We start from the raw sequence: 25,529 nt of genomic DNA on the forward strand, positions 1-25,529 counted from the left end.
ATGGGATATTGAATTGAAGAAAGCCAGGGAAGGTGAACATAATTTGAAAGCTCATTTTTAGGGAAAATGAAAGGGAAGTATAAGATCTAATAACTCACCAAAATAAACAGGTTTTTAAAAGAATTTGTAAAACATGTAATGACAACTACTATTCAAGAATTTTTTTTGACAATTCTGATTGAAGATAAAATTTGGAATAAGAAAATAGTTTCTCAGACTTGATATTGTAGTAAGAACTTGAAATCATAAAAAGAAATGATGGGATAAAAGATTTAAAAATTAAGGGGAAAATGTTCAGAAAGTGAAAGGATTTCATAAAAGACAGGACAACTGGTTGTTTTCTATATTTACAAAAGATAATAATAATGAAATACTTACAAAGAAAACACTTCATGTTATAAAGAAATGTCTTAACCATGGGGATAATAAGTCATAAAACTTTCCTTTGAGGTGCCTGCAGGTAGTCAACCCATGAGAATGTCCAGAAGAGAACAGAGAGCTTTACTTGATGACATATCAAGAAGATTGTGTATGTGTATATTAGGGGAGACAAAGGAGTGCGTGGAAGGGGAAGTAGGGGGAAGGAAGGAAGATTTTGACTGATTTAACATGAAGATTTCATGGTTAATAGAATAAAAGATTCCACAAGTATGTGGTTTTACAAATGATATAACTATATAAGCACTAAAAATAAACACTACCTTGGAGTGGCTGGGATTCCTTTGTTTCTAGCTCTGTCACTTTCTCCCATTTTATCCATCCATGTACCACAATTTAAGCGATTTCCTCCATAAACAAATCCTGTTTCTTCATCAACCCCTGCAGTTATATTAAAACCTAAAAAAGAAAAATAAAACATTTATAAAAATATAATAAATTAGGACAACTACTCTAGAGAGTAATCTGGTAATACCTTAAAAGTTGAAGATGTGCATATTCTACCACATAATAATTTCGTTTCTAGACATACACTTTAGAGAAATGCTTACCTATGTGAACATGGAGACACATACAAGAATATACATTGCAACACTGCTTGTATTAGCAAGAAAATAAATAACTGCTGAGAAGAGGAACAGAAAAACCCTAGTCTAGTTATATAATGGGAAACTCTATACCATTTAAGATTAATGAACTACATAAAGCAAAATGGATAAATCAGAATGACTGAGTAAATAAGTTGCAAAAGATATGCATAATAAGATGCCTTTTCTGTAAAATTTAAAATATAGATAATACTAACACATATAACCATGTATGTCTATATGGCTATGTCTAATATGATAATATTTGTATAAAATTAGAAAACATAAAATATATAATATATATACATTATACAGTATATACTATGATATACTGAATATATGCTACATAATATATATCATACATAACTTACACATACTCAAACACACATAAACACACAAAATACAAAAATATACAGGGAAATAGTAAATCCTGATTATAGGATGGTTGTTAATTCTAGAGAGTGAGGGAAGAGAAAGAGATAGAGATGAAATTTTAGTGGTATCTGTGGTGTTTTATTTCTTTTCAAAACAAAAGAGAACGAGCTGAAGAAAATCTGGCCAATTGTTAATATCTGTCTAATTTCAGTTCTAGGTTCAAAGCATAATTTACATCGCTATCTGTACGTTGAGATATTTCATAATTAAAATTAAAAATTTAAATAACTCAGAGATGATGAACACAGATGCAAAAATCCTCAACAAAGTATTAACAAACCAAATTCAACTTGAAAAAGCATATACCATGATCAAGTGGGATTCATCCCAGGGATGCAAGGATGGTTCAATATTCATAGATTAATCAATGTGGTATCTATACATCGCATTAAAAAATTAAAGAATAAAAATCATATGATCATCTCCACAGATGCAGAAAAAGCTTTTGACAGAATTCAACATCCATTTATGATTAAAAACTCTCAGCAAAGTGTGTATAGAGGGAATGTACCTCAACATGATAAAGGCCATATATGAAAAGTCCACAGCTAACATCATACTCAATGGTGAAAAGTTAAAAACTTTCCTGCTAAATTCAGGAACAAGACAAGGATGCCCACTCTCACTGCTTTTGTTCAGCAAAATATTGGAAGTATTGGAAGCCACAGCAATCAGACAAGAAAAAGAAATAAAAGGAATCCAAATTGGAAGGGAATAAGTAAAACTGTCACTGTTTGCAGATGACATGATACTATATACAGAAAATCCTAAAGACACCAATCAAAAGATGACTAGAGTTCATCAATGAATTTGGTAAAGTTGCAGGATACAAAATTCACATACAGAAATCTGTTGTGTTTCTATATATTGATAATGAACTATCCGAAACAGAAATTAAGAAAAAAATCTCATTTACAACTGCATCAAAAAGACTAAAACACCTAGGAATACATCTAACCAAGGAGGTAAAAGACCTGTACTTGGAAAACTATAAGACATTGATAAAAGGAATCTAAGATGATACAAACTAATGGAAAATATACAGTGCTCATGGACTGGAAGAGTTAAATTGTTAAAATGACCATACTATCAAGGCAAATTACAGATTCAATGCAATCCCTATCAAAATACCAATGACATTTTTCACAGAACTAGTTCTAAAATTTGCATGGAAACATAAAAGACCCCAAAGAGCCAAAACAACTTTGAGAAAGAAGAAAAAGTTTCCCTTCAATGGGGGATCAAGATGGCAGAGTAAGAGGATGTAGAAATCACCCCTCTTCCCAAAACACATCAAAAATATATATACATTTGGAAAAATTCTCATGGAAAACTAACTGGAACCTGGCAGAAGAACTCCTTCACAACCAAGGCTGCAAAAATTATTCCCATGTAATCAAGTAGGATGAAAAGAAAGGCATTGGGTTGGAACCTGTGCCCCTGGGAGGGGAATAAGGGAAAAGGGAGATCACATGGGCAGACACTCACCCTGGGAAGTGAGTGGGTAGAGCCACAGACTGGGTGTCCAAGTTCTAGGGTCCTATGTGGAGAATACAAGCTCCCTTGGGTGTTTGGAGAACTCCTGGGACAGACAGAAAGGCTTGAGAAGCCCAGATTCCACTTGTGAGGAGTATGTGGGTGCTGGCTTTCCATAAGACAGGGTGAAGAGAGAGGTCTACCCTAGTGGCTATTGCCTCCTTGTGCTCCCCAATCTGAGCTGAGTAAACACCATGGCCCCACTCACTCCATGCCACAGCTTGGCACTGGATTTATGGCAGCCAGGTCCTGGGAAAAGACTCCATGCAGGGACACAGAAGGCAGTCTGGGGCCCTGGATTGTGGTCCAGGTAGGGTGGCAGTGGCCATTGTTGGCACTTACTCAAACAGTGCCAGAGAAGCAGCCCGGATTTCTGACAGGAGTGAAGCTGCTTCAATTCCCACAACCACAATGCCATGAATCCCAGTGCCAGCTGAGTGAATGCTTCAGCCCTGCCTACTCCAGGCCATAACCTTGCACTAGATCTGGGACAACTACAACAGGGGAAAAAAATGTGACCTTGGACTGTGTCTGAGTGGATGCCTACACAGGCAGCACACTGGACCTCTGTAAGTGTATGAGCCCCACTTATTATGGCACCCCCCCACCTCTGGGGCAAAGGCCCCAGTGTGGGGAGAAGGAAAAATACACACTTAAAGGGAACAGAGCCAACTCGAGCCTGACCTTCAGGACACCTGCTCCAGAAACTTGGGAGCAGACCCTGACCCTGAAAGGGCAGTGACTGCCACTGAACAGAGAAGAAATCCCACCTCACACCCTGTGTAGGCTCCAGCTCCTACAAGACCAGCTACACCCCATATCAAGGTGATAGTGGCCAGTACACCCTGAGGAAAGGCATGGCTTGTGTCCACATCAAATCCAGCCCTCACACTAAAGATATTTGGCACATGTAGTCCACACAGGGATGCCCTCACATAAAAACACACTTTCAAGACCATGATAATAACTGTTTCACCTAAATTCATAGAGACAGAGAAAGTTAAGCAAAATGAAATGGTAAAGAACTCCCAACTGAAAGGGCAAGAGAAAGCCCCTGAAAAAATAAATAATGAAACAGAGATAATCAGCCTACCAGTCAGTTCAAAAAGTTAGTAATGAAAATGCTAACTGAATTAAGAAAGAGAATTGATCTAAGCATGGGATCATTTTAACAAGGAACTATAAGGAAGACCCAATAAAGAAGAGATAATTCAATTTCTGAGATAGAAAACACTTGAGAAGCAATGAATAACAGACTAAATGACACAGAAGAATGCATACATGATCTGGAAGATAGAATAATGGAAATCATCCAATTAGAACAGCAGACAAAAAGACAAATGGGAAAAAAAAGCAACATATGAGATCTATGGGCTAATATAAAATGTGTCAATATATAGGGGTTCCAGAAGGAGAAAAGAGAAGGGGATCAAAAATGTATTTGAAGAAATTATGGCTGAAAACTTCCCAAACCCAAAGAAGGAAACAGATATCCAGGTACAGGAACACAGAGGGTCCCAAACAAGATGAACCCAAACAGGCTCACACTAAGACATATCATAATTAAAATGGCAAAAGTTAGAGATAAAGAGAATTCAAAGGCAGCAAGACAAAAACAGAGAGTCATATACAAGGGAACTCCTATAAGATTATCAGCTGATTTCTCTGCAGAAACTTTGAAGGCCAGAAGGGAGTGGCATGATATATTTACAGTCCTGAAAGGGAAAAACCTACAACCTAGGTTACTTTGTCGAAAATTAATAAACCTTTAGTCAGGCTCATCAAGAAAAAATAGAGAGGATCCAAACAAACAAAATAAGAAATGAAAGAGGAGAAATAATATATGCTATCACAGAGATACAAAAATTCATAAGAGAATACTATGAATAGTTATATGCCAACAAATTGGATAGCCTAGAAGAAACGGACAAATTTCTAGAAATATACAGCCTGCCAAGACTGAGTCAAGAAGAAACAGACAATTTGAACAGGCTGATTGCTAGAAGTGAAATTGAATCTGTAATTTAAAAACTCCCAGCCAACAAAATTCCAGGAGTGGAAAGCTTCACAGGGGAATCCTACCAAACATATAAATAAGACCTCATACCTATCCTTCTGAATCTATTCCAAAAAACTGAAAGGAGGGAACATCCCCAAATTCATTCTACTAGGCCACTGTCACCCTAATACCAAAACCAGACAAAAACACTACAAAAAAGAAAATTACAGGCCACTATCTTTGATGAATATAGGTGAAAAAATTCTCAACAAAATATTAGCCAACTGAATCCAATAATACATAAAAAGGATCATATACCATGATCAAGCTGGATTCACTCCAGGGTCACAAGGATAGTTCAACATAGGCAAATCAATCAATGTGTTACACCACATTAACAAAAGGAAAGAAAAAAAATCACATGATCATCTAAATAGATGCAGAAGGCTTCCCCGGTGGTGCAGTGGTTAGGAATCCACCTGCCAATGCAGGGAACACAGGTTAGAGCCCGGATCCAGGAAGATCCCACATGCCGTGGAGGAACTAAGCACGTGCGCCACAACTACTGAGCCTGTGCTCTAGAGTCTGCAAGCCACAACTACTCAGCCTGCATGCCACAACTACTGAAGTCTTGTGCCTAGAGCCCGTGCTCCGCAACAAGAGAAGCCACCATAATGAGAAGCCCACGCACCACAACAAAGAGTAGCCCCAGCTCGCCGCAACTAGAGAAAGCCCTTGCACAGCCACAAAGACCCAAATGCAGCCAAAAATAAATAAATAAAAAGAAATAAATAGATGCAGAAAAAGCATTTGACCAAATTCAACATTCATTCATGATAAAAACTCTCATCAAAATAGGTATAGAGGGAACATATCTCAACATAATAAAGGCCACTTACTACAAACCCACAGCCAACAAAAATACTCAATGGTGAAAAGCTGAAAGCTTTCCTACTAAATTCAGGAATAAGACAAGGATGCTCACTCTTGCCACTTCTATTTAACACTGCACTGGAAGTCCTAGCCACAGCAATCAGACAAGAAAAAGAAATAAAAGGTATCCAAATTGGGAGGGAAGAGGTAAAACTGTCTCTATTTGCAGACGACATGATATTCTATATAGAAAACCCTAAAGTCTCCATCCCAAAACTATTAGAACTAATAAATGAATTCAGCAAGGTTGTAAGATACAAGATCAATAAATAGAAATCTGTTGCACTTCTATACACTAATAATGAAATATCAGAAAGAGAAAGTAAAAAAACAAAACAAAACAAACAAAACAAAAACCTATGGATAAACTAAACCAAGGAGGTTAAAGACCTATACTCTGAAACCTATAAAACATTGATGATGGAAACTGAGGATGATTCCAAGAAATGGAAAGATATCCTGTGCTATTAGATTGCAAGAATTAATATTATTAAAATGGCCATACCACCCAAAGCAATCTACAGATTTAAATCCCTATCAAAATATCCATGACATTTTTTTCACAGAACTAGAACAAATAATCCTAGAATTTATACAGAACCACAAAAGACCCTGAATTGCCAAAATAATCCTGAGGAAAAAGAACAAAGCTGGAGGTATAACCCTCCCAGACCTCAGACTATACTACAAAGCTACAGTAATCATAACAGCATAGTATTGGCATAAAAACAGACACATAGATCAGTGGAACAGAATAGAGAGCCCAGAAGTAAACCCATGCAGCTATGGTCAATTAATCTATGACAAAGAAGGCAAGAATACACAAAGGAGAACAGACAGCCTCTTCAATAAGTTGTGCTGAGAAAACTGGACAGACACATGTAAAACAATGAGATAAGAACATTCCTTCATACCATGTACAAAAATGGACTCAAAATGATTTAAAGACCTAAATGTAAGACCTGAAACTAAGAGAACATAGGCAGAACACTCTTTAACATAAATCACAGCAATATTTTCCTGGATCTGTTTCCTAAGGCAAAAGAAATAAAAGCAAAAATAAACAAATGGGACCTAATTAAACTTAAAAGCTTTTTCACATCAAAGGAAACCATCAACAAAACAAAAAGACAACCTACAGAATGGGAGAAAATACTTGCAAATGATGCAAGCAATAAGCAGTTAATATCCAAAATATATGAACAGCTCATATAACACAGTATATTAAAAAAACCCAAATAATAAATAAAAAATAGGCAAAAGACCTGAATAGACATTTTTCCAAAGAAAATATACAGATGGCTAATAGGCATATGAAAAGATGCTCAACACAGCTATTAATAGAGAAATGAAAATAAAACCACAATGAGGTATCACCTTATATCTGTCAGAATGGCTGTCATCAAAAAGCCTACAAATAAAAAATGTTGGAGAGGATGTGGATAAAAGGGTACACTTGTACAATGTTGGTGGGAATGTAAGTTGGTGCAGTCACTGTGATATTTTTAATATCTAAGTTAGGTCATATCACTCCTGCTCAAAACTGTTCACTGGCTCACTTCAGTAAGGAGGTTCCTTAAAAAACTAAGAATAGAACTACCATATGATCCAGTAACCCCATTCTTGGACATATATCCAGAAAAGATGAAAACTCTAATTCAAAAAGATACATGCACCGCAATGTTCACAGCAGCACTATTTATAATAGCCAAGACATGGAAACAACCTAAATGTCCATCAACAGATGAATGAATAAAGAAGATGTGGTATATATATATATATATACAGTGATCTACTTTAACATGAATTTGTTTGAGTACTGGTGAGATTGAATGCTTCCCCCTATGTTTATTAATGGATGGTTGATGTATGTCCTTGGGCAAGCTACTTTTACCTCCTCCTATTTCCTCTATTATGAGCTAGGAATAGAGGTACTAGCTTCTGGAAAATGTTTGTCAAGTGATACACAAAAGCAAAGAGCTTTTCAGTTTATTTGATATTAAATATATGACACAAAGGCAAAGAGCTTTTTAATTTATTTGATATTAAATAATTGGATAGTCAATGTTTAGTGAGTAAATCTCAGAGATTTAGCTACAAAGTCATAAGAACACATACAAAAAGGTACACAAGTCAAAATGACTAGGAATGAATAGGTTGTTTCAAATGCAAAAAGTGGGTAGAAAATTTATTTTTGCACTTTCTGATGAGTTGGCAAAGTATTCCAGGCTATTGGCTCCCTCCCCACAATCAACCCTGGAGAAACTACAGAAGTATATGTGAGGTATTGATGTGAAGAAGTCACATAATGTTTGGGAGAAACTAATAAAAACACGTGAGGACTTCCCTGGTGGTGCAGTGGTTAAGAATCCGCCTGCTAGTGCAGGGGACACGGGTTTGAGCCCTGCTCCAGGAAGATCCCACATACCGCGGAGCAATGAAGCCTGTGCACCACAACTACTGAGCCTGTGCTCTAGAGCCCACGAGACACAAACTACTGAGCCCGCGGACCACAACTACTGAAGCCCACGCGCCTAGAGCCTATGCTCTGCAACAATAGAAGCCACTGCAATGAGAAGCCCGTGCACCACAAAGAAGAGTAGCTCCTGCTCACTTCAACTAGAGAAAGCCCGTGTGCAGCAATGAAGACCCAACACAGCCAAAACTAAATAAATTCCTTAAAAAAAATAACCCCCTCCAAAAAAAACAAACAAAAAAAACAAAACAAACTAAAAATACGTGAGACCTGACCAGACACTTTGGACTTTTATTCCACCTCGGCTCGTAAGGCTGCTGTGTTACAACTTAAGGAGATTGCTTCTTTTCAGTGCTTACAGAGTAGCTAATAATCAAGGGAATATGAGCTTATTGGGAAAAGATAAACATCAGATACCAGAGAAGTCTAATGACTATATAAAAGAGAGAAGCTGAGTAACATATTTCACATGAAGCAGAATTACTGGAACAGATGGACCAATAATATACAATAAGCAAAATAAATATCCTCAAAGACATAGGTGAGATATTATTAACATGAAGCAGGAACAAAAGACATTAAAAATGACTAAGTGGAGACGTTAGGTCTGAAAATTTTAATAGTTGAAATAAAGAAAACAAAGTGATAATAAGGGACTAAATAGTAGATAGACACAGCTAAGAATGAATTAGTGAGATGGAAGATAAGATTGAAAAATTCTCCAGAGGTAGCAGGAATGGTTAAAGGGAGAAAATAGAAAAAAAGAGCTAAAAGCTATGGGGGGCTACCCTGGTGGCGCAGTGGTTGAGAGTCTGCCTGCCAATGCAGGGAACGCGGGTTCATGCCCCGGTCTGGGAAGATCTCACATGCCGCAGAGCGGCTAGGCCTGTGAGCCATGGCCGCTAAGCCTGCGCGTTCGGAGCCTGTGCTCCGCAATGGGAGAGGCCACAACAGTGAGAGGCCCGCATACCGCAAAAAAAATAATAATAATAAAATAAAATAAAAGCTATGGGGATAGAATAAAATCAAAAGCTATCCTGACAAAAGTATCCCCAGAAAGTGGAAAGAGAAGGAAGAAAATACTTGAAGAAATAAAATGATAAATATCCTAGAATCAAGAAAGATCTCAGGTTAAAAGCACTCATACAGTACCAAATGAAACAGATAAGGAAAGTTAGAGTAAAATCCTGAATTCAGACAAAGAGATGGTTCTAAAATCTTCAAGAAAGAAAGAGTAGATCACTTCTAATGGAACAAGGTATAGGTCCATATACCTTTCAATAGCAATATTGGAAACAAGAAGTCAACAGAATAATATTTTCTAAAGCATTGAAGAAAAAAAGCATTTATGTCTAATCTGTCATTTAAATATGAAAGCATAATAAAAATACTGCCAGCCATACAATGCCTCAGAGCGCTTGACATGTAAGTTCCAACTTTAAAAACATTCATATAGCAGCACTAAAGATACTCATATAGCAACAATAAAATGACTACAGCAAGGCACTGTAGTAGTAGGCACTGTTCTGAGAGGTTTTCATATATTAACATAAATAAATAAGCTCATCTGATTAACTCAAATAAGGAAAGAAATAAATCTTAGAGGATACTAGTAAGAGAGACGGAATGAAAAGATGATCAAATTACACATAAAAGTTTATTGTTGCCTAAGAAAAAGCAATAACCAAAGAAAACAAAAAGAAGTACAGTCATAACAATTCAAACTGAAATTCCACCTAGATAATATCCAATAGGAATTCGGGGAGAGGGGCACACACTAAATTACTTATTCTGTTAGGGGTCAATATGGATTTTAATAAGTTAAAGAAATGAACATAGACATGGTAAATTAATACAGATATAGGTCTTGAAAACAAGAATCATAAGAACAAAAATAGAATGAATTAAAGTGGAAAGAATTGTTTCTTTTAAAAAAAATTTGTAGGGCTTCTCTGGTGGCGCAGTGGTTGAGAGTCCACCTGCCGATGCAGGTGACATGGGTTCGTGCCCCGGTCCGGGAAAATCCCACATGAGGCGGAGCGGCTAGGCCTGTGAGCCATGGCAGCTGAGCCTGCGTGTCCGGAGCCTGTGCTCCACAATGGGAGAGGCCACAACAGTGAGAGGCCCGCGTACCGCAAAAAAAAAAAAAAAAAAAAAAAAATTGTAAAAGGCAAACTCACATAGTTAATAGAAGTTAATGTGAGAGATTATCTTTGAGACATGAAGGTGGGGTAGGATTTCTGAAATGAAATATGGTGAAGGACACCATAGATAAATTGGGAAAAGGTTTGTGCAATTTTAAAACTAATGATGGACAAATATCTAGAATAAACAAAAAACTCCTGATAATCAACATGAAAAATACAGGAATGCCAAAAGAAAGATGAGTAAAGGCATAGAACATGAACAAATAATTTATAGAAAAGGAAACTTTCCAAAGAGGCCAATAAACATATGAGCAAATACTCAAATTCAATAACAGGAGAATTGCGAGTTAAAACAATTACATATGGCTTTACACCCATATTTGGCATTAGAGGATAATGCCAAATGTTGGTAGGCATATGGACACTTAAGAAGCTACTTTGATTGTTAATGGGAATAGAGACTGGTGCAGTAATTCTGGAAAGGAATGTGGTAGTGTTTAAACAAAGGTCATAAGAGTATAGTATATGTAGCTCTGATATACCAATGTTAAGTGAAATAAGCCAGACATAAAAGGACAAAAATTACATACTTCCATTTATATGAGGTACCTAGAATAGTCAAATTCATAGAGACAGAAAGTAGATTAGTAGCTACTAGGGGCTAGCAAGGGAGAGAATGAGGAATTATTGCTAACTGGGTATAGTTTCAGTTTGGGATGATGAAAAAGTTCTGGAGATGGATAGCGATGATGGTTGAAAAACAGTGCAAATGTACTTAAAGCCACTGCACTGTACACTTAAAAATGGCTAAAATGATATACTTTATGATAAAATGGTAAATGTGTATTTCACCACACACACTTAACAGTAGAAAACCAGCAATCCAATTAGAAAATGGATAAAAGACATGAATAGACATTTCGTCAATGAGGGGATATGGATGGTAAATAAGCACGTGAAGAGATGTTTAAAACCATTAATAGGGAAATGCAAATCAAAACCACAATGTGTAGTGGTCTACACAACTATCAGAACATCTGAAAATAGGTGATAACAACAAATTCTGGCAAGGATGTGGAGAAACTGGATCTATCCAGCTTGCTGGTGGGAATATGAAATGAAAATAGTTTGGCAATTTCTTATAAAACAAAACATGTGCTGACCACATCACCCAATCACATTATTGGGCATTTATCTCAGAGAAATGAAAACTTATGTTTACACAAAAACCTGTATATGAATGTTTATAGCAGCTCCATTTGTATTAGCCAAAAAAATTGGAAACAACCTAAATATCCTTCAAAAGATGAATGGTGCATTCATAAAAGGGAATACTACTTAGCAATAAAAACTAATAAAATATTGATAAATGCAGCAACTTGGATAGTTCTCAAGGGGGATTATGTTTAGTGAAAGAACGAATCTCAAAAGGTTACATACTATATGATTCCATTTATCTACATTTTCAAAATGACAAAGTATAGAGATGCAAAACAGATTGGCAGTTGTTAGAGACCAGGGATGGTTGGTGTGACTATAACGGGATAGCACAAGGAAAACCTCTTTGGTGACGGAACAGCTCTGTACCTTGACTGTGGTAGTGGTTACATGAAACTATACATGAGGTAAAACTGCACAGAAGTACACACACACACATACACACACACACAGATGAGTTAACGTAAAACTGGTGAAAAAGGAATATGGTCTATAGCTTAGCTAACGGTATGACACTAATATCTATTTCCTGATCTTGATATTGTACTACAGTTATATAAGATGTCCTTATTGGGGGAAGCTGGATGAAGGGTTCAGGGTACGCTTATGTGTCATTTTTGTAACTTTCTATCAGTCCCCAATTCTTTCAAAATTAAAAAGTTGAAAAAAAGGTCTACATGCACTTAAAGCAATATATATTTTGCAAGACAATACATGAATATACAACAAACCCACTGGAATGTCTCTTAGGGGAATGAGTAATAAAATAAATTATTGTTAGCCTTGCACTGGCTAATGATGATGACAGTGTGCCATAAAAATAGGAATATGATGAATTTCAAAGAGGTTATAAAAGTATATTTTAACTCTGAATACAAATAAACCTCTTTATAAAAAGTATTTTATAAGAGCCTAGATTATGGGGCAGACAAACTATGGATGAAATCCTAGCTCTGCCACTTAGCACCTGTGTGACTCTGGGCAAACTACTCTGCTTCAGTCACCTTATCAATAAAAAAGGGAACAATGTAACTCATGCCCAATGTTCTCAGAAGTGTTAAATGGGAATAACGTAGGTAAAGTAGTTAGCACAACGCTTAGCACATAGCAAGCACTCAATTATTAGCAATTATTGTTATGATTATAAATTCAAGCACCAAAATTACCTTTCAAACTGGCTGACAAAAGATATAACATCTTATCTTTCCTCTAGAAACTAAAACTAAACTGGTGAGATCAGAAACTCTTAATCTTTTTCATTATTATATTCTGAAGTTTTATACACAAATAAAATACTTGTGAAATAAATGAACAATTACAAGGTTTAATTTCATCTCATCACTAAATCTTTACTATGTACCTAAAGTTATGTACCTTCATCTTTCATGTTCCGATCTATCTGTGGACCAGCATTCCTTTCTCGGAACTGTATGCCCTGCATGTGTCTTTGCATAGCTTCCTGTATTACTTCAAACAATGGTTGATCCTGTTTGAGATATAATGGATGTTACCTCTGTTAGAAATCACATTTTTCTTATCGTCTCCCAAATTCCACAACTGAAGTTTTGTGGAAACATATATTTTTCCCTTAAAAGGAGAAATGGGGATAAGGGGTGGGACTGGGGAAAGAAGCAGCTCCTATACATCATATAATAGATCAGACCTTTGGCATATGAACATTTAACATACTGTAGTTTTAACTATAAATTCTGTGACATGAAATAATTTGTAATTTGCTGATACATGAAAAATAATCTTGTGAGCTTGTGTAATCTGCGTTAGAGTGAACAGTTCAGCTAATAAATGAATCTAGCTTATTATACAGAAATCTGAGTTTTAAATTGGCATTGCTGTTCTAATTCATCCACATACATAGCAATGGAGACAAACTATATACTATAATGGTAATTTACTTTAGGTTACAAAATTTTTTGGACAAATATTCTTTGAACACTTCATGATAGAAACATGGTAGTGACATAAATCTATGCTAGCCCTGAGGTAGCTTAGAAGTCCTCCATACCAAATAAACTGTAACATAAATGCAGATCAGAAGTGGCAAAAGTACAATATCCCTGGGGGAAAAAAGAACACAAAAAAATGTTTATTCATTCTGCACTGCTCATAAGATAAACTCTGAACTCCCTGGATTGGTAGCCAAGGCTCTCCAACCTGGTCCACCCTTTCCACAATCCCTTACTACCCTATAGGTACCCTACACAAAAAGCCAAACTAGACTGAGCAGTATGTCCTAAACTGTGCGCCAATCCACCCTGTACTTTATTATTCATTTCATCTTTAATATCTTCTCACAACTTCCCTCATCTCTGATGAAATCCTACTCACCTTTCAAGGTTTAGTTTAGGTGAAATTTTAGTTACTTTCTGTAGTCCTCCCTGAGACCCACCTACTAGATCATCTCTCTTTCTTTTATGAGACTACATAGCACTTCCCTCTTTTTTGCAATGATTGTATTATATACACATCACCTCTTCTACCATGTTGCAAGCTCTTTAGGCAAACAGCAAGTCTTATCTCTGTAATCTCTCATAGTAGCAGCAGGTGCTAAATAAATACCAATATTTGAAGAATTTGTAAGATTCAGGTTCTTAATTTTACATGTATTTTATATTAGACGCTAAAAGTCATTTTTCAGGAAAAAAAATTATTTTAAGAAATGATCTTTACCAGTGTACCAGCAGACAAAGGAGCAGAATCATCTGTAGGATACATTCTGGAAACTGGGCACCTGAGAATGTCTAGACCATTTGGGACCATTTTACAATAATCCTGAATACACTGCAGCCACCACCACACAGCATCTCGGCAGTTGTATCTGGCATAAGTTCCTTCACCCAGGAGATTAGGAATGAGACCATGTCTCAGGGTACCAGCAAATGCTAAAATAATATTCCTAAAACAACAGAATTAGGTGAATCATTTGACATGAAAACAATCACTTAAAAAATTGAAGACAAAAAAGTCACTCTTGGTAATCATTATTTTTTATGTATTTTCTCTCCTGCCCTTATTTCTTTGTGTTTTCATGTAGAAAGAGGTCATAATATAAAATAAGCACTGAATTAAAAGTTAGGAACCTTGATCTTAGCCCTGTCTTTTTCTCTAACAATCTGTGTGACTAACCACCTCTGGGAGAATATTTTTTCATCTGTGGAGTTTGGGATTAGACTGGGTGATTTTTAAGGTCCCTCATAGCTCTAGGTTTTACTTTTGAAATCCCTCGTATTTCAAAATCTGAGGAACTAAGAACATGAATCTTATTACTTTAAATAGCAGATACCAAGAATAAAACAACCATATAAGAAAATAAATGGGTAAAAACTGACCTTGAAAAACATAATTTATTTTCAAAAACTTGTAGAGAAAATTTTATCTTTCAAAGTGTTATTCTACTATCATACACCAAATGACAACTTTGTAAGATGGCATGGCATTCTAGAAAGAGCATGAAACTGAGAAATAAGAAGACTGAGATTTAAATCCTAGTGTTGCCATCTGTATGACCTTGGAAAAGGCATTTAAAATCTCTAGGCCTCAACGCTTTTTGGCTAAACCATTTAGAAATTTAATTAATTCTATATATCAGTTCAATGCCCATTTCTTTTTAAAAAATTTTAAAAAAAGTTTTGGCTGTGTTGTGTCTTCATTGCTGTGCATGGGCTTTCTCTAGTTGTGGTGAGTGGGGACTACTCTTCGTTGCGGTGTGCAGGCTTCTCATTGCAGTGGCTTCTCTTGTTGCAGGACACGGGCTCTAGGCATGCGGGCTTCAGTAGTTGTGGTACATGGGCTCAGTAGTTGTGGCGCACAGGCTTAGTTGCTCCGTGGCATGTGAGATCTTCCCGGACCAGGGATTGAACCCGTGTCCCCTGCATTGGCAGGTGGGCTCTTAACCACTGCGCTACCAGGGAAGTCCCATGCCCATCTCTTAAATTATAGTGTAAGAGGAACTTTTTATCTTCGCAGTACAAAAGTGTTAGTATGGACTGTGATACTTCCAATTAATAAAAAGTCAGAGTATTAGCAATCTTAATCATCTAGAACATGTCATACATGAGAAAGTTGAATAAAAAGTCCTCTGTCCATGAACATCTCTGCAGAGGGTGGAAGTAGAACTATCTGTGGTAGAGACATCCATGTGTCCACCAAAATGGCTTTCCTATACATCCCAGCCTACCTTACACTTGGCTGTGGCTAGATGACTGCATTCTAAGGCAAAAGAATGTTAAGTACATGGAACAGGTGTGTGTTCCTCAGGCTCTCTTTCCCTCTCTGCCAGCTGACTGGAGAGAACCTAGAGTCCCTGGAAGATGGTATATCCTGAAGATAAAGAAGCCTATATCCCTTCACCACTAAGTAGAAAGTTCCCTCCTCAACACCCGTACAGGATCAGAAGCAAATGAATTTCGTTTGTGAAAAGCCATTGAAATTTAAGAGTTTATAATTCATAGCAGCTAGCACTACCGTAACAAATGCATTATATTCTGGGAAATCATCTAGATCAGGGGTAAGCAAACTTTTTTTCTGTAAAGGGTCAGATAGTAAATATTTTAGGCTTTGTTGGCCATATATGGTCTCATCATATATATATATATATATATATATATATATATATTTAATGATCCTTTAAAAATGTAAAAACCATTCTTAGCTCATAGGTCATACAAAACAATTGACAGGCCATAGTTAGCTGATGCCTGATCTAGACAGTCATATGTAAAACTAAGTAGCAGAAATTTTTGACAGTACATAGAAGTGATCATTGGGAGCCCAGATAACAATGAAAGTAACAATAATTATTTTTAAAATGAGCATTTATGGAGTGCTTAGCATGTGGCAGACATTGCTCTAGATACTTTAACTGTATTAGCTTATTTAATCCTCACAAAAACCCTATAAGGTAAGTGCTATAACCATTCTACGAAGAGCACAAAGAGAACAAATAATTTGTCAGGTGGGCATTTGGAACCAGGATTAGAACCTGGTAGTCTGGCCCAAACCCAAATTCTTAACCACTATACTATGCTCCTGACGTTCCACTTCCTACTTCTTAATCACGGTCATTTAGGGGCATTTGGGGAAGAAGCACACAGCCTCCCAAATTTCTATAGCCCCATAATAGTATCTTAAGTCCATAATAAAATGTCTTATTATATATTAGGTTAGTATAGGGAAGCATATAATACATTTTAGATGCTCACTTAGAAATTTCCAATTTTAAAAGGATAAGAAATAAAACTTGTCATTTGGAGAGGCAAACCTCCAGTTATTTCTCGGGTGACATCAAAATAAGGTATCATATAAATGCTTTTTTTGCTACAAGTTTTAACTTGCAGAGCAGTGATTTCAAACTTTAGTCTTAGGCCGCTGAAAATCACCTGGAGCCCCCGTGAAAACACAGATTGCCATCTGCCAACTCTGCCCTTTCCACCCCCAGGTTTGGATTCAGCAGATCCAGCATAGAGATCAAGAATTTGCATTTCTAACAAGCTGTCAGATGATGGTGACACTGTTGATTTGTGGAACACTATACAGCACTGATGTAGAGCCTTTCTTTTCTACCTCCGATAAATTCATACATAATATTGTGACATAAGAAAACACTATTTTAAGTCTAGAAAACATAAAACTGGAGGTTACGAGGTCTGACATTAAAAAGAAGAAAACCTGGTATTATAATTCTTTCTACCGGACTCCATCAAAAAGCCAGCAATGCCTTCATTATGGAAGAACAAAAAATGGCAGACTTTCCAATTTTACCTAAAAGTTCATCTGAGTTCTTACACTTAACTTGGGCATAGAAATTTTACTCTTTAGTGAGTGATGTTAGTAATATGGTTATACATTTTTTAGTTTTACTTGAAATAAAGTAGCAAATGCTAAAGATAACCTGATCTGTAACATGAAGGGTTAGAATTTGGTAACTTTAAAGATTTTCACTTCTTTGAAATTCTATGATCCTATTAATTGAATATATAAAAAATAAAATTAAAAAACACACCTAAGGAAAACATGCCTCCCAAATGTTGAGAATAGATGAATAAGAAATGTTTGAAGAGCATGTGAAAAACATTCGAACATAAACCTGCATTGCAACTTTTTAGAGATTTCCTACCTGGCCTCCAAGTAGCGTCCAGTAATCAGCAGCAGACCTCTAAGGGCAATAAAAGTATCCCTTCCCCAGCAGCGGAAAATACCAGAAGAAAAGTGAGGTAAGCCTAACAGAAAACACAACAAAGTAATATATTAACCTTAATATACACAAACCTATGAACTCCATTACTACAGATGAGTTGCTCTAAACTTGGGGGTCAAGGATGAGCTAAAAAGAGTCTTCAAACCCTCTTATGGTATCTGCAGAATGTATGGCTATACTTATGTCAACTTTTGTGTGATGAGGTTCCATAATCATATCTGATTCTTAAAGGAATCTGTCACCCAAAATAGATTAAGAATCAGTGCTAGAGAGCGATGCTTATCTGAATTGGTTCAAATGTGTGAGTCTTTAAACACAGATAAACTTTCTTTTAGTAAATTAAAGTTAAAGATTAAAATCAGAGGTCAAATATCTAACACATGAAGGAACTCTTAATATAATAGTAATGATATATTTTAAAAGGTTCTATGTGCAATTCGAAGGCAATAAATTAATCTAAATATGAGATGATTACCTTAATGATACATAATTAAATGTTTATTAATCTATCACTATAGAGTTACTTTATTACCAAATTTCCCATTGACTTAAAATGACTTAGAAGTGTTATAGTTTGTTAGCCAGAGACAATTTTTACAGATGAAAACAAGGATTTCAGATGCCAAATAACTTGAACATTCTAGGTAACTGCAGCTTTTATGCATGAAGTAAAACAGAGTGACTGGTGGATAAAATCGAAAATTTTACTTTTAGATTGAGTTTGGTTTCTTACAAAACATGAAAAGAATATAATTGTTATCTGTACTTGTACTAAAAACAATAATCAGTAGGAAAGTAAAGCAAAGGAAATTAGCATTTCACTCAAGAAAACCAACTATGCTGAAGTAAATGTAACAAATATTTTAGGAAGGGAAAACTGAGGTCATAAAATGTTCACAGCATTCATTCATAACTATTTTCTAAGCACTTAACACTATTTGACAATATCTTGTTTGTTTTCTGGTTTGTTGAATGAATGTCTCTCCCCAATAGAAAATAAGATTCATGATAACAGAAATCTCATTTGCATTGTTTACCAAAGTGTATCACTGAAAATTGTAACTGGCACATATCACTATAAAAATTTACTGAATGAATGAAATAAAAGATTAATTATAAAAGGTAAATTGAGAGGTGAAAGAATTTGACTAAGATAAACAAAAATTGGCAATACTTCACAAAACTTTAAGTTTCTGTTTATTGGGTCTTCACCTTGTATATTCTTCTGTTAAGAAAACATCAGAACTAAAGGTAACATCAGACGTTTCTTTCTATATTGTCTTTCAAACAGTGGTACAAAATTTCCCTAAACACTCTGTGTATCATTTATACACGGTTCACATATACAGTTTATACACTGGGTTGGCCAAAAAGTTCGTTTGGTTTTTTCCATAAGATGGCTCTAGTAGCGCTTAGTTGTCTTTAACTTCATTCAAAATAATTTTGTTATACTGTATTGTGACAGCTGTCATATCGGTGTGCATTAAAAAAAAAACTTATCAAAATTGGTGAATTTCTGTGTAGCCATTTTAATACGGAAGATGGAAGAAAAAAAGCAACATTTTTGGCATATTATGCTTTATTATTTCAAGAAAGGTAAAAATGCAACTGAAACGCACAAAAAGATTTGTGCAGTGTATGGAAAGGTGCTGTGACTGATAACTTGTCAAAAGTGGTTTGCGAAGTTTTGTTTTGGAGATTTCTCGCTGGACGATGCACCATGATCAGGTAGACCAGCTGAAGTTGAAAGTGATCAAATTGAGACATTAATTGAGAACAATCAACATTATACCACATGGGAGATAGCCGACATACTCAAAATATCCAAATCAAGCACTGAAAATCATTTGCACCAGCTTGGTTATGTTAATCACTTTGATCTTGGGTTCCACGTAAGTTAAGTGAGGAAAACCTTCTTGACTGTTTCCGCATGAGATTCTCTACTGCAACATAATGAAAACATTCCATTTTTAAAACAAATTGTGACAGGTGATGAAAAGTGGATACTGTACAACAATGTGGAACGGAAGAGATCGTGGGGCAAGCAAAATGAACCACCACCAACCACACCAAAGGCCGGTCTTCATCCAAAGAAGGTGATGTGTGTATATGGTGGGATTGGAAGGGAGTCCTCTATTATGAGCTCCTTCCGGAGAACTAAATGATTAATTCCGACAAGTACGGCTCCCAATTAGACCAACTGAAAGCAGCACTTGACGAAAAGCGTCTGGGATTAGTCGACAGAAAACTCATCATCTTCCATCAGGATAACGCAAGACCACATGTTTCTTTGATGACCAGTCAAAAACTGGTACATCTTGGCTGGGAAGTTCTGATTCATCCGCTGTATTCACCAGACATTGAACCTTTGGATTTCCATTCATTTCGGTCTTTACAAAATTCTCTTAATGGAAAAAAAAAAAAATTCAATTCCCTGGAAGACTGTAAAAGGCACCTGGAACAGTTCTTTGCTCAAAAAGATAAAAAGTTTTGGGAAGGTAATGGAACAAAACGGTGCATATGATGTTCAATAAACTTCTTGGTGAAAATTAAAAACGTGTCTTTTATTTTTACTGTAAAAATCGAAGGAACCTGCTGGCCAACCCAATATATGGTTGATGATGTGATTCTGATGATGATGATGACAGCAGCTATCACATACATATATATAGTACTCTGTGCGGCAGACTTCCTGGTACTTTAACCCACTTAACACCTTGCATAAAATGTAAGTATAGATAGATCCAAGGGTGAGTTTGAGTTGGTATGCCCCAAAATACAGGCAGTTAGTCTTTGTTAAAAAGTCAAAACTATAAAATCTCTAGCACTGATGTGTGGAAATGTTTGTATTACTTTTTGACCTCTCAGAGTATATGACTTAAGATCACACATCTTCTGAATGATTTCTACCTTGTCAATTATTATAAAAGCTTATAATTATATATATATATTGCACCACTGTCACCAAAGGAAGGTATTCCTGGCCTTTGTATTCATTTAAAAATGAGACGAAGAAATCTATCTGCAAATCTGAGTACAGTCCTATATATTGTTAGTATGGAGTATATAAAACTCTCCTTTAGCATGTTAGAAAGAAATCCCAGAACTTTTATTTATATTTATGAACTTATATTTTTAGTTTCTCTTTTTGTTTTACATTGTACCTGATATGTAAACATACCAAGTATCATAACTTATATCAGTATATCATTTATGATATCAATACATCAGTATATTTATTTTGGGAGTGCTTAACAACAGCAGTGAATAATCAAAAATGTTGAGATCACTATTCTATGTAATAGGCTTCTAAACAATAAGCTTTAAAATCAAATTCTGCCTATCAACTTTTTTTCACAATGGCCCTGTTCAGTTTTATGACCATCTGCATGGATTCACAGGAGAAAGTACCAAAAGGAGATCAAATAGTTGAGTGAAAATCTAAAACACAATTACATAATTAAAACATTTCAGAAGGTTCACATGATCATTCCAAATGAAAAGTTAACTTCTTTTTTAGTTGTTGGGTCCACTAGGTCTTTTTTCTTGGTCTGAGCAAATGCAAATTTAAGGGTAAACAGAGGAATTCACAAGGACAACACTGTTACTTTCATCCTGCAATTAGTATTTTTCAGTTTAGTTTGGAAAGTTCTAAACTTCAGTGGACTCAAATATTAAATACTTCTTAGAAATAGCTTGAAATTTATTAAGAAGAAACCAAAAGCCTATTTTGCTTAGATTTCAACTTGTTACTTGATTCGGGTTTTAAATCTACTTTCAGGAAAAATACCAAGAGAGCTGAAAGCATTTGATTGCAATTAGACACATAATAAAAATTATTTAACATTTGTTTCGTGTTTTGTAACTTGGTTGGGTTAATTTTACAAGGTTGGGTTAATTTTTAATATTGGGAAACAAGTATATGTAATGGAAAAAGGGTAGTAAAACAAATTTGATTAAAAAAAGCAAAATGTCATAAGTTGGAAAAATAAACATGAAAAAAAGGATTAACTGGCCACAATAAAAAATGCACATAAATAAATGTCTGGTGCACAGTGGTAATTAAATAGTTAGAACGGTTATTATTTTTACAAGTGAATACCTATGAAATTTTACTAAGCAGTAACATGAAATCTTGAATAACATCATGAGTTTTTTTTTTTTTCTTTTTTTCATCATGAGTTTTTTTTAATAATAATTTCTTCATAATGTCCTCTCTAATTCTGACTTACACATTTAACCTTGTACATAATTTCTTACCTGCGGCTAGAGACACACAACACTGCTCCTTCTCTCTTGTGATTTCATTCAGCCTGCATGGTACATCCATAAGGGAAGGTGAAAGAAGTGGCAGAGAAGGGGATTTTCCTACTCCACACATTTGGACTGAACCCAGGGAAAGGTGTTTCACAAAGGTAGAACCGTTCTGAACAAAGCTGCAACAATGTTATAGAGTTCAAAATATTATGTGTAGAAATACAGAATTTTTTATTATTCATTTATTTATTCAACAAATTTTATTAGGGTAAGAACAACTAAGTTGAGACCTACCTGTGTAAAACAGATTTTTAAGAGTACAACACAATATTGTTATTTATAGCCACAATGTTGTACAGCAGATCTCAAAACTTACTTATCTTGCATACCTGAAATTTTACACCCATTGATTCAAAAATTTTTGGCAGTATTATTTTACTTGGTTTCTTCCCTTCAAAAAGTCTCTCTACACAAATGTGTAACAATGCTAATATCAGTAGAACAAAATTTTCAATTTGGATAAGGTTTCAGAACTGCTTTCATTTCACCCAGTATTCTGTCTAGCTGGCTTTAAAAGGCCTGTTGTAAAACAAATGGTGGGGCTGAAGTTTTGTTCTTTCTGAAATCATGCTCAGATTGATTTGGCAGCTCTTCACTGGTACATTCCGACCTGTGGTTTCATTTTAGGGAAATTCACCAATAAAGGCAAATTTCCTTTATAATAATAGCAGAATATTTTTTCTGTTAATTAATGAAAAATTAGAAAAAAGAATGCTGTGTGTAGATTTATGAAATTGTATCCATTAACTTAACAAGTCAAGGAATAAATAGAAACAGATAACATAAAACAAGTAAAATTTCCCATCAACACGTTTTTTAGTTTCATAGAACAGATTTTAATAACTGTTTGTTTTTGTGTGTTCCAGATTAAAGGATGTTAATAAATTTACTATCCATTTATCAACTTTTTCAGCTCTATGCGTGTATGACAATTCCTCATGTTTTGGTCTTTTAAGAGTGTTTAAACTGACTGTATGTGGCTTCTACACAAACATGCTTATCTACTCAAGCTTTGCTGGATATACCTTGACATCTGCTTCCATGCTATATCCAGGAGAGTGGTATATGCACCAATTAATATAGCATCAAAGTAACAAGGGATAAGGTAACGTGGGATCTGCTTCAGGTAGAAGAACATAGCCTGCAACCATTTACCAACCTGTTATAAAATAATTTTAAAAGTTAATTTGATGTGCTTATAGGCTAGATGTATTTTAAAAGCTAAATCCAAACATGCAATTCTACTATCTAGCAATCTATTAACCAGATATTCACTTATTAGAACTGAAAGACGATGAAGAAGGGAGGAAAATGTTTCAGTTTAGAAAATAATGTTTCAGGTTAGAAAACAATATAAATATTATATGTAGTATGTTAATATACTTCTTATTGTGCCCTTGTTTTTCTGGACTAGAATATAGCTTTACTTACTTCAGCAATGGTTCCTGACCGTGAAATAAGCCGGTTACTGACATAGTCAATCATCCAGTCTCCAGATCTCAAATTATCACAAAAGGGATGCCCCAAGTCATTCTTTGGTCTTATTTCTGCCAATATGGACATTAATCCTGAAAATTCAGAGAAATATCATGACAATTTAATCACTGGCAAAGGTAGTTTGTTCTCATAGCCTGGGCTGCTGCTAGTCTCTAGTGATTTGGGGTGAACACATATACAGGTAGACAGAAGGACTGCACAGTCCTTAGTGGCACTTCCCAGGGCTGGAGATAAGTGTGGCAACACTGACTTGAACCAAGATACAAAGGCATACTGAAGGGGACTGCTGTCACAGGAGCTATGCGGAGTTTTCCTAGATTCCTATTTTCTGGGGCTGGTCCTGCTCTTTTGAATTTTAATATTACAATATTCAAAGGCAATTGGCATAGCTTCCCTGCCCTAAGGATCTGGGGGAAGAAAACTGATAAGTCTGTATCTTTTCACAGTTGAAAAGTGGTGGATTCCTTAATATTCAGGCAAGATTTAAGAAAATCATAGAACTGGTTTCAGAGACAGCAAGAGCACCTATGGTGGTAATAAATAAAGTCTGTTTTGGAGAGGCTCTTTGAAATATAACAGGAGGTACTTGAACTAAATGAAGTATCAAAATGAGGTATACAGGCATATCCTCAAGTACTACTCAGATAGAAGTATTAGAATTCCTATGCATATATAGCACATTCTATTATTTCAATGACAGAGCAAGAGTACAACTTTCATTATTTAATAAGGTAGTAATTTCCACCTTAAAAAATTATATTGGCTTCATTGACTTCATTTCAAATAAATTTATTTAGTTAGAATTTAATTAATTTTACTGTGTATATAGCATGTTTTGAGAAATTAAAAAATAAATATATAAATTTAAGATATTCTTTCCTTCAGGAAGCTTATAATCTTCTTTAGGAAACAAAGCTTAAAATATAAAAAAGTCTAGAAAACAAGACAGTATAAAATAATGGTCTATATACACCCTAGCATTTTCAGGGAAGGTAAATATTGCTCAGTAAGTGTTAGCTCCACTAACACTAAGTGTTAGCTCCACTGACGGAGCAGTGTTTTAGAAGAGAGGTCTGATGATACCCAATGGGATGGTATGATTTGTGGAAAAGGTATCAAGAGGTTGGAAAACTGGTTAGTTGGTTTTGTAGACAGGATTTAGTCCTAGACAGGATGATAACCGTGGAAATAAAAAGGAAATAGTATACCAAAAGAGAATACAGAAAAAAATCCAGAAGTCATGATTATTGATTTGGGGTGAACACATATACAATAATTTTGATTAATTATTGATCAAATGTTGAGGATAAAAGGGGCAGGTCCAAAAGTGGATTCCTGGATTCCAACATGACTGAATATGTATTGTTACAAGAAGTAGGGAAGGGGGATTTTGATTAGAGGAGAGAAAGGTCAGTGAAATGGTTAAGTGTGATTTAATCTGAGGTTGCTATTAACAGCCTGCTGGAAATATCAGGTGGCTGCTGGAAATACTAAATTGCCAGAGGGTAAAGGGATTGGTATACAGTAAAAAATAAATCAGGGAAGGGCAATTATACTTAGAAAGAATGAGAAAAATCATTTCATGAGAAGGTAAAGAGAAATTAGTAAAAAACCGGACTTAACTTTAAGAAACATAAAGGCCAGAAAAAAAGTTCACACAACTATGGTCTTTTCAGGCAAACAGAAGGAGTTTAACAGCTCAGAGTGAAAATGGTAGGTATCTGCTTAAGAG

The 25,529-nt window shown here is 35.4% G+C and overlaps 1 protein-coding gene across 1 annotated transcript in view; it reads right to left on the reverse strand.

The window, feature by feature from the left end:
* The window catches only part of AGL (amylo-alpha-1, 6-glucosidase, 4-alpha-glucanotransferase), a 79,108-nt gene that overhangs the window by 15,797 nt on the left and 37,782 nt on the right, over positions 1-25,529 (reverse strand). Inside the window, exons 22-28 of the mRNA XM_029229655.1 lie at positions 23,732-23,868; positions 23,326-23,459; positions 22,244-22,419; positions 17,903-18,005; positions 14,458-14,683; positions 13,144-13,255; positions 702-837 (exon numbers count right to left, since the gene is read on the reverse strand). Coding sequence (XP_029085488.1) covers positions 702-837; positions 13,144-13,255; positions 14,458-14,683; positions 17,903-18,005; positions 22,244-22,419; positions 23,326-23,459; positions 23,732-23,868 — 1,024 coding nt within the window. The remainder of the gene's footprint in view (positions 1-701; positions 838-13,143; positions 13,256-14,457; positions 14,684-17,902; positions 18,006-22,243; positions 22,420-23,325; positions 23,460-23,731; positions 23,869-25,529) is intronic.

This window comes from Monodon monoceros, unplaced genomic scaffold (assembly GCF_005190385.1).
Source record: "Monodon monoceros isolate NGI ecotype Baffin Bay Population unplaced genomic scaffold, NGI_Narwhal_1 Super_Scaffold_18, whole genome shotgun sequence".
NCBI lineage: Eukaryota > Metazoa > Chordata > Mammalia > Artiodactyla > Monodontidae > Monodon > Monodon monoceros.